This window comes from Lampris incognitus, chromosome 21 (genome assembly GCF_029633865.1).
Source record: "Lampris incognitus isolate fLamInc1 chromosome 21, fLamInc1.hap2, whole genome shotgun sequence".
NCBI lineage: Eukaryota > Metazoa > Chordata > Actinopteri > Lampriformes > Lampridae > Lampris > Lampris incognitus.
This window is the reverse complement of record NC_079231.1, coordinates 8136158-8152050: the sequence shown is the minus strand read 5'-3', so window position 1 is coordinate 8152050 and position 15893 is coordinate 8136158. Positions and strand designations below refer to the sequence as shown.

At 43.8% G+C, this 15893-nt stretch overlaps 2 protein-coding genes across 2 annotated transcripts in view; one reads left to right on the top strand and one right to left on the bottom strand.

Annotated features, from left to right (window-relative positions):
• Positions 1-247: 247 nt before the first annotated feature.
• On the bottom strand, positions 248-8365 carry orc4 (origin recognition complex, subunit 4). The gene is made up of 13 exons (XM_056301311.1): positions 8023-8365; positions 7394-7470; positions 6138-6228; positions 5915-5990; positions 5450-5535; positions 5300-5348; positions 3915-4066; positions 3512-3685; positions 3168-3254; positions 2536-2644; positions 2069-2164; positions 1858-1925; positions 248-1222 (listed from the first exon to the last, which is right to left on the bottom strand). The coding sequence occupies exons 1-13, from the start codon at positions 8077-8079 to the stop codon at positions 1040-1042; spliced, it is 1305 nt and encodes a 434-aa protein (XP_056157286.1). The 5' UTR covers positions 8080-8365; the 3' UTR covers positions 248-1039.
• A 3884-nt stretch (positions 8366-12249) lies between these two features.
• The window catches only part of LOC130131635 (methyl-CpG-binding domain protein 5-like), a 28285-nt gene continuing 24641 nt past the window's right edge, over positions 12250-15893 (top strand). The window contains exon 1 of the mRNA XM_056301400.1: positions 12250-12516. The gene's annotated coding sequence lies outside the window, so the exon portion shown is untranslated. The remainder of the gene's footprint in view (positions 12517-15893) is intronic.

Below are 15893 nucleotides of genomic sequence, written 5' to 3'. Positions count from 1 at the left end.
CGTCGACACGGTTGAGATGGTGGTCCGCTTATTTAAAAAGCGGTTTTTAAGCTACCCGTTGTTGTTATAGGAAAAAGTGTCCCGATTCTGAATTCTATCATCATCCGGGAAACGAAACCTGATCGCCGCTCAGCGCCGTGACTCAGAGAAACCCGGCTCATCCTGGCCGGCCATGGTTTCTATCAGCTAAAGTGATGAACGTGATGTAAATAAATGTTTTTAGATTGTGAACGCCTGTTTTATTTTTTTCAGTTTTCTGAATTTATTTCATCTTTTCTTCGACCAGTGGATAGTGGCACTATGATTTAAGTTCCCTCTTACAAAGGGGGACCTAGCCAAGAAAGGAGCATCAAGACACGTTTAGATCACAAAAATGACTGCATAATATCAAGTTGTGCCGTGATTTTTCCTAGGTTGTATGCAAAAGTCACTTCTTTGTTGTTTGCCGCTCTGACATCTAATCTTTTTAGTTTCGCTGTCTTTATGACCAAATCCTGGTATTGTTGGTAAAACCTATTTCAGACAGCCAAGTTGATTCATTTCCTGGGAAGCTCCTCGCTAACAAAGAGCTTCCATGGAAGGTTTACATGCAAAAAGAAAGTGTGGGCGAGATTATTCCGGTGTAATGCCGTTATTCACCATGACCATATTTCCACAAAAAGCATTTGCTGTTTACTGATGTTATCGCATTAGCTCCAGGCTGCCATCTTTACCTTTACAGGTTTGTTTTTAATTTTACGTGTCAAACATGTTAGATATGCAAATGCAGGAATTTTTGGCATGATCATTTCAAGTTGATGCAATACCAGAAAAATTATGCACCAATGCCAGGAACCATTTGCTCAGAGTTTGAGCTGCAGACGCTGCATCTCTCTCTCTCTCTCACACACACACACACACATCCATACACATGCGTCATCTCAGTCAACATTTCCAGGCAGTGATCTTTCATCTGAAGGTCATTATTCTCAGAGTCTCTTGTTTGTGTTTTAGCGGTCCATTTGGTTAGTTTCTTTTGTGGCTGAGTCCCTCTCTGTCATCAGCCAAAAGCGGACATGCCCCACTGTCTGACATCAGTGGGGCATTGTGGGTATTTCTGCAGGGCTTCCATGATCTGGCAGTGGTCCAGCATGAGCCTCATCAGCTGGTACTCGTGCTGCGTCTTGGCCACGGAACTGTCAACAGGTCGGATCAGCTCCAGCTGCTGCAGGTGTTCAAAGGCCTGAGGAGGAAGAGGTGATGAAGGCTTCAACATAACATTTTTGTTTTCCTCTCACTGGACAGATGTGCTGCTTTACAACACCGCACTGCTTCATATTCACAGATGAACACATTAACACCAGGAAGCTGTCCAGTAGTGTGTAACCACTGGGCCACCGTGGCGCGGTGGCCCAGTGGTTAGCACTGTCACCTCACAGCAAGAAGGTCCTGGGTTTGAACCCTGGGGTTGTCCAACCTTGGGGGTCATCCCAGGTCGTCCTCTGTGTGGAGTTTGCATGTTCTCCCTATGTTTTCTCTGGGTGCCCCGGTTTCGCCCACCATCAAAAAGACATGCATGTTAGGGTTAATACTCCTGTCTGTGCCCCTGACCGAGACATGGCAAGACGAACTGGAGTTGCGGCTGCCCACTGCTCCTAGCTACATAGCTAGGATGGCTTAAATGCAGAGCATGAATTTCCCCACGGGGATTAATATATCAAAATCAAATATCAAAGTACTACCACAGGCTTCCACTCTGAGCCAGGGTTGAGGGTTCCCCTCCACCCGTCTTTAAACCGTATCCATTTGTGGCATTATAAGAAGCCTTCACCAGATTGGAGAATGTTTCTTTTCAGAGGTGACTGTCTGCATACTGACCTTCATCACCACCGGCTGATCAAAGTTGTAGATGGAGCGTGACTTCCTCTGGAGGAATTTCTTAAACTCTGGAGAAAAGAACAACATGTGGATGGGTGAGTTAACAGGGTGGGGGTAGTGAGACGAGGTTCAACGCTGTGTCTACAAGCACCCGCTCTGCTGAAGTGTCTGTAATACAGGAAATCAGGCCAAGAGTCACCAGCAAACCTACCGTTGTAAACCATTTGGAGGTTGAACGGTTCGCCATCATAGGTGTCGTTGAGGTGTTTCATGGCAATGATGAGACACAGTTCCAGAATGGACAGACCTACAGTAAGAAGAAAAATGACAAATAAACGACTCAGGTAGTCCACCTCTCCACCAGCCTAACAACACCTCTGAACTCTAAATGCATCATAAAGTAGTACCCCGCTTATATTCCTATAGTCCATAAATTTCTAAAACTAAAATCATTAAAAACAATTATTCTTCAGAATACCTTTGTAACTTGATCAATGTGCTACACTATAGTTAATATATCACGGACTATTGTTATGATTATCATATCCCATGGTATTATCGCAACTGCTAATGTGGCTGATGACCGACTTCAGAGAACTGAGGTGTTTGGTGTTTTCTGAATAAATTTACATATCTCTCTGTATCCACCCACTCATCTATCTTTACATCCTTACTTACCATGCAGTATATTTGCTTTGGCGTCAGCCATGCATAGACTGCTTGCATCCAGGAGATCGGCTGGTTTGATGGAAGGGTTGGCGACAGTCACACGACTAAGACACAGCATCTGGAAGGACAACCACACAGGGCACTGAAGTAAAGCTAGAGCTGGAGCAGAGGGTGGCAAAATGTCGAATCCAGCTCCATCACAGAGGTAGGGAGGCCATAAGTAGGAAAAATGGGAGTACTTTCATGGGGACCCAAGCAATAAAGGGCCCATTTAGATGCATCATGTAGGGCATCCAAGCATCTTATTCTGCGGGGGGGGGGGCTTACCCCCAAAATCCATGAAGGGATGGGGCTTACCCCCAAAATCCATGAAGGGATGGAACTAAAAGTGCAACTGTGAAATTAATCCAACAACAAAATGTAGGTTCGTAATGGGAAATAAATCACATTAAATACCATACATGTTAGAGTTTATGCATTCTTATGTTCCTGTGATTTCTGGTATCAACAGTATGTGACAGATTCCACCAATTTGAAAAACATGCAACGTGAAACGCCTTGTGTAAAACAAAAAAACAAACACTAGATGGCAGGCATCTCATTATGTTTGTATGATGGAACAGCCGTTGCTGTTTGTTTACCAGGAGCGCGTGCAGGGAGCGGAAGTCTTTGCTGGAGTTGAACTGTCTTTGCAAAACTCCCTCGACAGCCTTGTCCTTGCACAAAGTCTGGAGAAAGACAAGGAATTGGGAAAAACAAGCCTGAAAATGGATCCGTTTGGGTAAATATGCAAAACGAAGGTCTAATAATCTCATTTCAAACAACAAAATGTCTTAATATTGTGAGCTTGTGCGGAATACATATTTTTTCATTAACAAAATTGCCTTTAATTTTAACCTCGAAGAGAAAACAGCTGAGGTAACGGCTCAAACACTTATGGACCAGTGTTCATCACCTTGATGAACGGATCAGTTCCTGGGCTCACCTTTACGCTGCTGTTCCACTCCCGGGCAAACTTGGTGTCAGGGAAGCTGTCAGGTAGGCTGAGTTGGGCTTGGACCCGTCCCAGGTACAACTGGAAATTCAGGCTGCTCAGCAGATGGATCTGACGATGAGAGAACCGCGACTTGACCCGCTTCTCTAGCAACTCCAGAATGTCCTGACGTGGAAAGATGATGGACAATAGGATTTCAAACAATTTTTTCAATATTGCGGCGTTCCCGTCAACTTTATTTACCATTTCAGAATTCACATAATGAAAGCTTATTGTAAATTAGACTCATGTCCATCAAACTTTCCCGAGATAAATCAAGGGAAGTCGACGGAACAGCAGTGGAAACTGACAAGCTTCCTTTTCAGGTGAACGCGAGGCGGAGGATGAGGCCTACCAGCCTGCAGGTGAGCCCAACCACAGCGACAGGCGTCTGGGCAGACTGGGAGACGTCCAGCAGGTTGTACAGCAACGTCTGGTTCTTATGGTGAGCAAACAGGTCAAACTCATCCAGAATGAACAGAACTGGACGGCTGCTGCTGCGGTCCCCTGGAGTACAGAGAGAGAGAGAGTGGGAAAGAGAAACATAGAAAAAGCAACGGAATAAGAGAGCGAAGAAAAAAAAGATTTGAGGCAGCAGCTGAGCACAGAGGCTCAAATTGTACCTAGTTTCTAGACATGAACCCAACTTGCAACAAATGCTGCCGGTCCCTCCAGTGAGCACAAACCTCCACACTTTATCAGAACCTAACTTGTTTAATGCGGTTCCTGGCCAGCTCCTCCAAGCCAGAAAAGACAGAGTTGGGCTTGATGATGGTGGATGCAAATGACTGGGTTACATTTGAAGGCCTATGTGTGGATCTAACTGTCAGTGGACTGTCACTACGGCGCAAGTGTACTCCAACTCTGGACTGTATATTTAGTGAGAGGTGATTATGGGACGCAAGAATTTACTACAACACCTTTGGGGTCAATCAGATCAAACATCTAATGGGAGGTGCCCCGATCAAGTCAAGTCAAATATCCAGTTTACTAGTATAGCCCCAAATCACCAAGTAGCTCCGAGATGCTTTACTACCAGTGCCATATACGACAGACACCCCCTATCCTTAGAGCCTCAACTCAAATGAGGAAAAACTCCACAAGAAAAACTTTCTCAGGAAAAAAATGGTATAGTGTATTAGGCCCTAGGCCTAGTGGGTTTAGGCCCTTACAATGTACAACCAGATATTACACACAAAGCAGGGTAATGTAGAATATATACCGCTTTTTTTTAACCCCCCTTTTCTCCCCAATTATATCCGGCCAATTACCCCACTCTTCCGTGCCGTCCCAGTCACTGCTCCACCACCTCTGCCGATCCAGGGAGGGCTGCAGACTACCACATGCCTCCTCCCATACATGTGGCATCGCCAGCCGCTTCTTTTCACCTGACAGTGAATCGTTTGGCCAGGGGGACGTAGCACGTGGGAGGATCACGCTATCCCCCCCCCCCGGTTCCCCCTCACCACTGAACAGGTGCCCTGACTGACCAGAGGAGGTGCTGGTGCAGCAACCAGGACACATACCCACGTCCGGCTTTCCACCCGCAGACACAGCCAAACGTGTCTATAGGGACGCCCGACCAAGCTGGAGGTAACACTGAGATTTGAACCGGCGATCCCCATGTTGGTAGGCAAGGGAATAGACCACTTTGCCACCCGGACGCCAGAATATATACAGTTAATACATAGATAATAGAAAGGTAAATTTAAATGTATTTGAATTTGTCATTCGACATACCTTTCTTCAGAGCCTCAAGAAGGAAGACAAGATTCTCTGCAAAACTCCCCTGAAAATCAGTCAAAAAGAAATCAGCTTCTGGAGCTCTTCTGGGAGGTACTGAAAATGTATTGTTAAGAAAACTCAAATCAGTTCCTTTATAAAACTTACAAACACTTTCTCCCCGACCACATTTTCCAGATGAAGCTGCCGAGTGATTTCCTTCAAGGCAATTCTGTCGTCTGTCTGCAAAAGACCTGCCAGAACACAACAAAAGACAATATGGATACCATTCAGGACACATATACTTAGTATAGAAAGGACAGCACAGAAAACAAGAGAGCAGGAAAAGAGTAAAACAGGTACTGAAATTGACAGAAGAATAATCTATTGGAAACATCTGCACATGCAAAGCTATAGAATAGAATAGAATAGAATAGAATAGAATAGAAAACAAACCAACATAATGGAACATAACCAGACAAAATAGAATAAAGCAGAATAGAACAAGGGTAGAAGAGCCTGGAACTGAGACAAATAGAGCAGAGTAGAATTTTGTAGAAATATACAGAAGATATGACACAATGGAGTAGAATTAAAATGAAACGACAGAATAAGTACTTGAAGCATTCTTACCATTGAGGTGAACTTGTAAAAGGTTCTTCTGGACTTCCTTCTCCTCCAGCAGTTCTCTCAACACGGAGTTCAGCAGCTGCAGTTTACAGAACAACATCAGTCCTTCCAAACCCTTCCTACTACCGGCGAGCACTGCATCTTACCACCACCTCAGTCCCATCATGCTTTTATCATGCTTTTCTAGATTCTGTCTGGACCGTGTGTTGAGCCTGTACTGCCTTACCATTGTTTTCCCTGCTGCTCTTGGACCAACGATGAGCACCGAGTTACTCTCCCCGTGGACCGCTGTCCTCCTGAGCAACTCTAGCAGGTGTCTGAAATCACACAGGTACTTTTACTACAATACCCATAATGCTCCTCTGCCAAAGACCACAGTGACTGTGTTTACATGGACTTGAGTATTCCGGTTCTGATCATATTTGTGATTTGGCGTTTACGTGGAACACTGAGAAATCTAGTTATTCATATCCCAGTATACATGATAATTACTAGTATCCTGGTTCCTGATTACTGCACGCTATTTGTGCAGGGGCCTGTGATGTTTACAACACAAACCGGCAATTCTGAAATCGTTAATCTGATGTTCCTCTGTAACTGTTAACAATTTGACTGTAGCTATTGAAACTGAGACCACTTTGTCTTATAGCAGGCTTAAACATGTCCTCCACTTTGACCAGTGTCACACTGTCACTGTGTAGGACAAGGGAGCAGTGGATTTTTCTTCATCACTCCAGATGCTCTCGTTGCCTCCATTTTTTGTGTTTCTGTTACATCACTTGGCTGAAGCTGCGCCCGCGCAGGTAGTCCACAGTAGTCAGGAACCGGGATAAGAGGTAAACATGCAACAGCATCCCGGTTTCTTTCGGAGTACTCCAGCTGGTATAATCGGGTTTCTCAAAACCAGGATAGGGGCTTATGCAGGTTTCTGAAATCGGGATGATGGTTACACGCATAAACACAAAAACAGGATACTTCAAAAACCCGATCATAACCGGAATACTCAAGTCCATGTAAACGCAGTCAGTGTTTTCCTCCATGCTGGAATTTGAAAGTGGCCCGAACTTTCCCAACAAACCAAAGGTCAACGTATAAGGGGTGTCATTTACTGCTTCTGCCTATTTTCACTGTGGACATGCTAAGTCCTTTGAGACTGTAAACTGTGATTGAGGAAATCACAGTTCAAAGTTTAAAGTCCGGTTTTAGAATTAAACTTGACTAACATTCAAGATCGGAGGATGGGTCCCCTACAAACACTGGTCCAAATTATCTATGTCTGAACATGTGAAATCAAACTCTTTGGCACCCTGGTGTGGTCCACATTGCTACAGAGGCGCACACACTTATACAGAAAGAAAAGAAAATGAAGTTACGGCCTGTGGAGATATTTCCAGGTTGATGTTGTAGCGATCAAGGATTTCTTTTACCAGCAAAAAACCCGGTCAACATTTAGCTTCAAACAGACCAGACAAGTAAACCTACTTATGCTGAGACTCCATTTCCTTGGGCCTTTCAGGGAGCTGCTGACTGCAGAACCTCGCCCTTAGAATAGATTGAACCTGTAAAAGGAAGGAACATTCATTTTAAACTCTATACTGTTGGCAACTTAAAGATTCTATTCCTAGGAATCGATGTTATACTTCTTGGTTGTTTTTTTTATAGAAAAAAGCAACTTCTAATCTCTCAATGGTCCAACAGTGTGTGCAACTCTTTTAACTTGAGTAGTTGATAGGGAAGGGGTCAAAGTTGGATAAAGAGCGTTACTTTTTACCCTCTGAGAGGGTCAAAGGACAATTTGTAATTTATGATATTGGGCTCCACAAATAACATTGACTTTTTTTCAAAATAAGCTCTACTTGCGTATCAGTGGGATTCCGTGAAAGTACGTGCAACGTGAATTGTGGCTGTTTTATCTGGGGAGAAAACCGTTTCACATCTGTATAATTGCCAAGTACGCCAAAGCAATGCGGGCTGTTGACGCAACAAACAGCCAATGAACTGGCAAGTGTGACAGTGATGAGGGTGGCTGCTAAAAACACACACAAACAAACAAGCTCATCAGAAACCTTGCAGGAATTGGGTACCAATTCATTTCACTGGGTGACACAAACCTGTGTGATGCATTCCCCGATCGGCATATGCGTTTCTTTCCCCTTCCGCTTACTCATTGTACCTGCGATCCAAAACAACCAGAAAAAAGCACTTTCCAAGACAAGAGTCCCGACGAGTTCACCGCTGCCTCGTCGCGAATACGGCAAGCGTGGTGCAGCACGCGCAAACCTCCAAAAACACGAGCGCCGCGCGGCCAGCGCTTTAACGGAAGTACCTACCGTGTGCTTAACTATTAAATCGACTTTATTTCTGTCACCCAACTGTTCATATAAAGGACATGTTAATAAAACAAAGCCCTTCGGGTTAACTTGGACAGCCTCAACCTCCAGCGCGAATCCTCCGCGGCGCCGATGACGTTTCGCAGAAACACTTCCGGGTTCGACGCGACTACTTCCCTGATTGGCTGTAGTGCAGGACCTCTCAACAGCGGCGTTCAAAGTAGGGGCCGACAGCGACGCCGGGGGGGGGGGGGGGGCCTCAGCAAATTTGAGGAAGATGAAATAAAATTGAATTATTATTACTATTTTTATTATCATTATTATTATTGTGTGTATTATTACAAGATTATAAGACTGTAGTGGAATGATTAAAGATTTGAAATACACGTGTAATTGTTATTGCATTGAGAAAAGTAAGGACATGTATTCAGAAGCTTTTTTTTAAAACATATGCTGTAGTATTGTCAATGGGTTGTTAAAGACATCTTGCAAAAGGGGGGAGGGGCCCCTGCCAGAAGCTAATGCTGTTTGGGGGGCCTTAGCATGGGAAATTTTGGGAACCCCTAGAATAGAATAGAATGAAATAGAACTTAATGTTTAGTGGTCAGTTTTAAGCAGAGGGGGGGGGATGCTAGTAAATGAGACTCAGAATTATAAATGTTTGTTTATATCATGATTGTATTAATAAATTACATTTATGTACTAATATGGTTATACCTCTATAGTAAAACATACTACTATGCTATACAATTAAGATTAAGTTTCCTTTATTATCCCCTTGGGGAAATTCAGTTGCTGCAAATGAACCCATCCTAGCTGTGATCTTTGTAGCTAGGAGCAGTGGGCTGCCACCTTCATATTGCGCCCGGGGCCCAGCTCCACTTCTTTTCCCACTGCCTTGCTCAGGGGCACAGACAGGAGTATTAACCCTAACATGCATGTTTGTTGATGGGGGGAAACCGGAGCACCCGGAGAAAACCCACCGCAGAACACACAAACTCCACACAGAGAGGACGACCTGGGATGACCTCTAAGGTTGGACAACCCCGGGGTTCGAACCCAGGACCTTCTTGCTGTGAGGCGACAGCACTAACCACTGGGCCACTGTGCTGCCCAAACTACTATATATACTACCCATACTATACTATACACTACTAATACACTATTTTGCTTATACTAAGTAAAATTTTTATAAGAATAAGCAGTTTGTGCTCTTAGCTGTTCTTTTTAATCATTAAGCAACTTCACACATGTAACCACGAAGCTGCTGGGGGGATCTCTTAGTCTTAAAGCGTAAAGACCTTGATGTTCATAAACAGCAGATGTAATAACAACACAAACTTTATCATAGTGAAATGGGAACATGAAGGGGACATTAACTCTTAATAGGCTATTTGAAATAGTGTACAAATACAAGTAAGTTACAGAATCTTGATTGTCCTATTCAATACTCGAATCAGAATCAGAATCAGAATCCTTTTATTGGCCAAGTATATTTGCATATACAAGGAATATAGCTTAGTGGTTGCTTGTGTACTTGTTTAAGACATAATAAAACACAATGTAAGCCAATAAAACAGTAGGTAAAAAAGAGAATCAGTGTATATATAACAACCCAAAAAACAAATTGAGACAACAGGAGAAAGATGTGATTAGAAACAAATACAGAATATATTATTGCACTGTAAGTAATGCACTGTAGTAATTGTACTGTTGAATAGTGCACTATGTTGGATAAAATAAATGAATAGATAACAGTTGGTGGCAGTGCTGTGTAGTGATGGGAGCAGGGTGGGTGGAAATGATTAACCTTTTTTTTTTGCCGTTTAATATTTATCTCAGCACTCCTTGTAATCTCCCCTTCTTTGCACTATGTATACCCTGTTTGCAATTCCCAGAAGCAGTTTCACCTGGATATAGTCATTGCTTGTGTTTATTCCTGAAGATTGCTTTGTTGTTATTCTGTGTAAGTCCATTGAGAGTACACTAAGCCGGAGTCAAACTCCTTGTATGTGTAAACATACTTGGCCAATAAAGAGGATTCTGATTCTGATTTAGGAGCTTTATTGCACGTGGGAAGTAGCTATTCATGCGGCAGGTGGTTCGAGTCTTTACAGTCCGAAACCTCCTTCTAGAGGGGTGCGACTGGAAGACGTGACGAGCTGGGTGGGAAGCATCGCCGATGATCTTCAACGCTCTTTTTCCTGACCTGGAAGTACAGAGGTCCTGGAGGGTGGATAGGTCAAAGCCAATGACCCTCTGTGACCTGTCCGCCCTTCAGGGCCTCTATACTTCCAATTCCAATGCCTCCTATTTGACCACATTAAATGGCTATTCATAGTTCATAGTATGTGGGAACCATCAGAAAATCAAATCAAATACAGGTAGTTTTTGGCTGAGGTAGGTATGTTATTCCATTCTGCCAGTCATATGGGCAGGTAACCTTAGCAACCAACCATCATCTGCAGGTTCAGTTCAATTCTAATGTACAATTTGTCAACTGGACTCTTTCAGCCGCTGTCAGAATAGGACAAAAAAAAGAAGAAGAAGAAGATACCTGCCTAGAAAATGCATGAGCATGTCACACATAGTTTGCAAAACATAGTTTGATTTTACAGAGCTTGACATTTCCAAGTCACAACACAACAAATCTTTCAGTCCGGTGTCCTTCACATGAGGGATCCCAGCATCTCTACTTCACCACCTTTTAAAGGAAAACTGTGTTCTTGCTCTGTCCTTTATGTCAGTTACTGCCACCCCGGGAAAATGACCCTGTCGTCTTATATCAGAGTACAACTCTACTTGTAATACTCAGGAATAACCTACTAACTAAGATTGGGGCAATCTTACCACCCAGGGGCTGTGTAGAAACAAGGTGAGGGATAATTTTGTGACATTAAATGATGATAATGTTTTCATTATATCATACAGATTTATCAATACTAAAACATCCCATGCGACCGGGTTCGTGTCCCGGTCGCGGCAGTTCCTGTGGTCCCCCCCCCCCGCGCTCGCTACAGTATGCTGTGATTAGTAAAACACATACATATAACACCATTCACAGTTAGCTTGTGAAAATATGACAAATAACCACTTTCAGCATGTGACACAGGCTCCTATACACATACACTATGTATCATTAAAAAAACAGAAAAATGTACATGAATGTTAACTTCCTTTTAGTAAGCTTTTGTACATAGAAATTAGATATATCTTGTAAGATATCTGTATATATATTTTTCCCTTTACCTCTTACTATATCTTGCAACTGTTGCACACCAATTTCCATTGGGATCAATAAAGTACTAGCTTATCTTATCTTATCTTATCTTATCTTATCTTATCTTATCTTATCTTATCAGGGTTGACCTGGAAAAACTGGAGTATTTACATTTCAGGCTCCTCTTGGCTTTTGTATCAAATTACATGACGTACCACTTTCACCTCTTTATTCATTTTTATCATCCCATGTTTTAAACTTGTTTAGGTTTTATTTTTAGTTTAATCCAGTCAGAGCTGGAAGCTCCCCAGTACAGCCAGCGTCTTCTACCGTTGGCCACTCAGAGCTATCCAGTAAAACCAATGTATTCTACTGTTGGCCACTGGGAGCTGCCCAATGCAGCTAATGTATTCTACTGCTGGCCCCTTGGAAATGTCCGGTACAACCGCGGGCTCCTAGCTGTCAGCCACTGACAGCTGCTCACTAAAACTGTCTTTTACTCTTGGCTACTTGGTGCTGCCCATTACAACTGCTCTCATTTAATGTCACCCACTGGGAGCTCCCCAGCGAAACCAACACCTTCTACTGTTGGCCAATAAGCAGCTAGGAGGGACTGGTGGGTTGAGTTTATGATAGAAACTGAGGGGGGAGGTTTTCCATCCCAACAGGGGCAACATCATGACCAGAAGGCCCCCCCCCCAAAAAAGGAGCCCCCAAACCGGTCCCCATGCTTTTGGGGGCCATTGCATATCAAGACAGGGCTACTGGTATGTGCGGGTTGTGTTTTTTTGAATCTCTTTCAAGCCTCTAACAAGTCATTCACAGGGGAATCACTGAGACATTTTGTGCCTCGGGCCACGGCTGAATGTGAGTCATCCTCCTCGACGTTGCAGTCCTGTAACTTTTGACATGAAGCTCCTCCATCTATCCCGGGTCTGGGGGGGACACGCATCACCTCTCCCATCTGGTCGGCCCGGCCGCGCAGACGCAGTGTGGTTCTCCATCATCCTCAATATCCCAGTCTAGGAGAACCAGCGGAGGCTGTGAACTAATGGGTAAGGCTCCTTATTCCTGTTTCTTAAAAGGTTGGAATCGCGCCGTTTCAGCATTATAACGCCGGGGTCCGTCAGTGCCGGTGCCGGAGTAAGAAAGCGTGTGACGCCGGTGCCTAAAAAGAGCGTCTCTCACCGCGCTCTGCAACGCAGCCGATCGTACTGCTTTTAGCATTAGCTTGGCAAGCTAGCCGTGCTAACTCGGCCTGGCCCTGGCCCTGGCCCTCGGCTCCAAACCCAAGTTGGGCCTTGTAGCTTTTTTATTTACTTCGGCTTTAAAAAAAAAAAAAAAAGTCGGGACGTCGTCTGTCGCCGCCCAGTGTCCGCGTCCCTTTCCGGAGTTACGCGAGCGGTTGTAACGGCTTTAAAACGGTATCGGCGAAGCCGAGCTCGCTCGCCAGTTCGCTTTCGTTACAACGAGCTAGCTAGCTGGCTAACGTTAGCCGGACAGCGGACGCTCGGTTGTGCCAAGCCTCCGGTCGACTCAGCCGCTCTCCGGACGCCCCCTTCGTGTTGACACGGCCACTCTGTAGGCGAAGGCCCGCCGGTCGCGGTGTCGGATCCACGCGTCTTTGCTGCGAGCTGAACTAAATGTCCCCTTTTAATGTCACATTTGTCGCCACGATACTTCGGTGACAGTCGGTGTGTTGGCACAAGTGGCTACGCAACCCGGCGAAACTGGACAGCGTTATCTAACACCGGGCACCATCTGTTTTTGTGAAAACAAAATCTTGTCAGATTACCGTGAAACTTGCCAACTTGGGCAGCTGTCAACTTTGAAGGCTCCGGGTCGGTGTGGTCGAGGACAGTACGGCCCGTGTTGGATCACGTTGGGTCGCCAGCTCTGAATGCGCGGTTGAGTTTGTTCAGTGAATGTAGAAAAGGTTTGAGACGATGATTTGCTGGATGGTAAAGGGGAGTAAAGGGGAGATTTGGCTGCAGGCTGTCACCCTGCTCTTGTTGGTTGATGCTCTTGCAACAGCAGTTCTCAGTTCATGTGCTCTGGTACCACTAGGACTGCTGATTGTCTTGTCCGCCATGTAGTTTATTGTATTCACGTTGCTCAAGTTATACCAGCGTCCAGGCAGGGAGGTTTTAGACCTGGCACAGCAGGTGAATGTAATGAACTACATGGCAGAATAGGAAGTCGGAAGTACTGGTGATACCTGAGGCACAGAACTGAGAGCCGCCATTGCTTTGCACTAAGCGTTGTTATTGGTCCCAAGTATACACACATTCTCAGCTCTGTATGTACATTGTACAATTTACGTTGTGTCTTATCTTGACACTTGTCTTCTGTTCTACAGATATGAGATGTGGATCCTTGGGTCATTTTAAAACTATGATAGTTTAATGTAATTGTGTGAGGCGATGGTGCGTTGATCCAACATGTTGGATGATTTTCCTGCTATGCCATACATTTAGGACTAGGCAAATGGAACAGGGCAATGAAATGCCTACCTACCATCTGATTACACCTATACTAGAGCAAATGTTTCTCCATAACTTTTGCTGGAAAACCACCTGCCCATACCAGGATCACATTGAGATTTTTGCTTGCTTGTTTGATTAGGACAGTGAACTGTTAATACTGACTCTTTTCTACATATAAAAAGTATAGCAGTGTAATTGTCCTCATTTCCATCTGAAGGATGACAAGTAGTAAGGAGCTGGTTGGAAAGTTACTACCAACCAAAATGGGGTTAAATTCTGTCTTTGCAACTAGTCTCTATTGTAATTTGTTGGCTAGTTGGGTTTTACGAGTCATTGTTGCCAGTAGTCACATTTTTTTTACCCTTGTCAGGAAGAAAACAACAGCTTGGCATTTCTAAATTCTGCAAGAATGAAGTCTCTTTAACAGTGGCAAAAGGGTGTATAGTTGCCACACAGGGTTGCCCACAGGGCAGTGGGACTACTTCATTGGCATTATTCTGGCTCATGACTCCTGTTCTGTCCTACCAAAGTACCCTTGAGCAGGACAGTGGCTATGTTTGCATTGTCACAATGATGTAACTGTTATCAATACTTTGATTAAGGCAGGTGTGCAGTCGACCTTCTTCCATGATTCTATTATATGATGCCTTACCTTTTACCTTTTAATCTGGTTTGGTCCCTCATTTGGTCCCTCATTTCATTTTTAACATGTGCCTACACATTGTTTTTAATGACAATAAATTGAATTGAATTGGTTTATGTGTGGCAGGCTGTTACTGTAAGTATTCAGACTGATAGACAAAATATAATATCACCAGCAACACAACTTGATCACACTTAAAGAAAAATGATAATGACATATTCATGTTCTGACTGGTCCCTGTTTATGCTGGTAAAGTCAGAGTACTCTACATATGTTACTACACTTAAGCTTGCTCTAAATATATATTTACTCATAATCATAATGAGTGTTTGGTGTTTACAAGGGTCCTTCCCTATCCAAAGTTGTAGTCTTAATCACTTTCATTTTACAATCACCTGTTTAGTGTGCATGTAAACATGGTCATTGAAGTCCAAACAATAGCAGGGGTGCTGTTGTTGACCCTCATGTATCAGACAGGTAGAAAGACAATTACCCCAATAGGAATCTATAATGTACCACATTGCTCAAACCACTGCAATATGGGGTTGCTATACAAGTTTTATTTTTGCTTAAACATACAAGGAAAAGTATCACATATGATACAGTATAGAAAACGACTTGTTGACAAATATTTTGGCTCATTTGGTTTTGCTACTAAAGAAGATGGTCAGTATAAACTGACAGCTCTGTTCATTTGTCCCGGCATCATGTTCTTTTATAATTTTGACATTCCAATAGATATTTTCCATGTGTACCACCTGCTGTCCTTTAGAGACCGTTCATTTTGCATCTTCAGAGTCCTTGAAATCTCACTGCAGCACTACAGTGGGACTAAAATCTCCAGCAACCCTCGCAAATGAACACACTGTAAAGACTGGTCCTCCTCATTCCGATAGGGTTTCACAGAAAGCCCTATCTTCCTATCTGAACTTCAGCAAGGTGGGTGTGCTTCGTCACATCAACCACCATTTTCAGCCATTAATGCTCTATCGCTCTCTAGGTTGTGAGTTTTACAGTGACCGTCTAGCTGCCTAAATTCTGCTCAGAACACACACACAGTTCCAGCAGTCAAGCAGTCGGGCTGCATTGTGTAGCTTATATGAAAAGTGGACATACTACATTCAAGTAATGAATTTCCATTGTGCCTTCGGCCTTCATGAGATGTTTTTATTCGGCGCTACCTAGTGCTGGAATACGATTCACTTCATATATTTCCTTGACTACAACCTACCAATCAACTGCTTCAGTATAGTTGGTTGGGAGTGGTCGTAGTTGTATTGGTCAATTCCTATGATTGCTGACC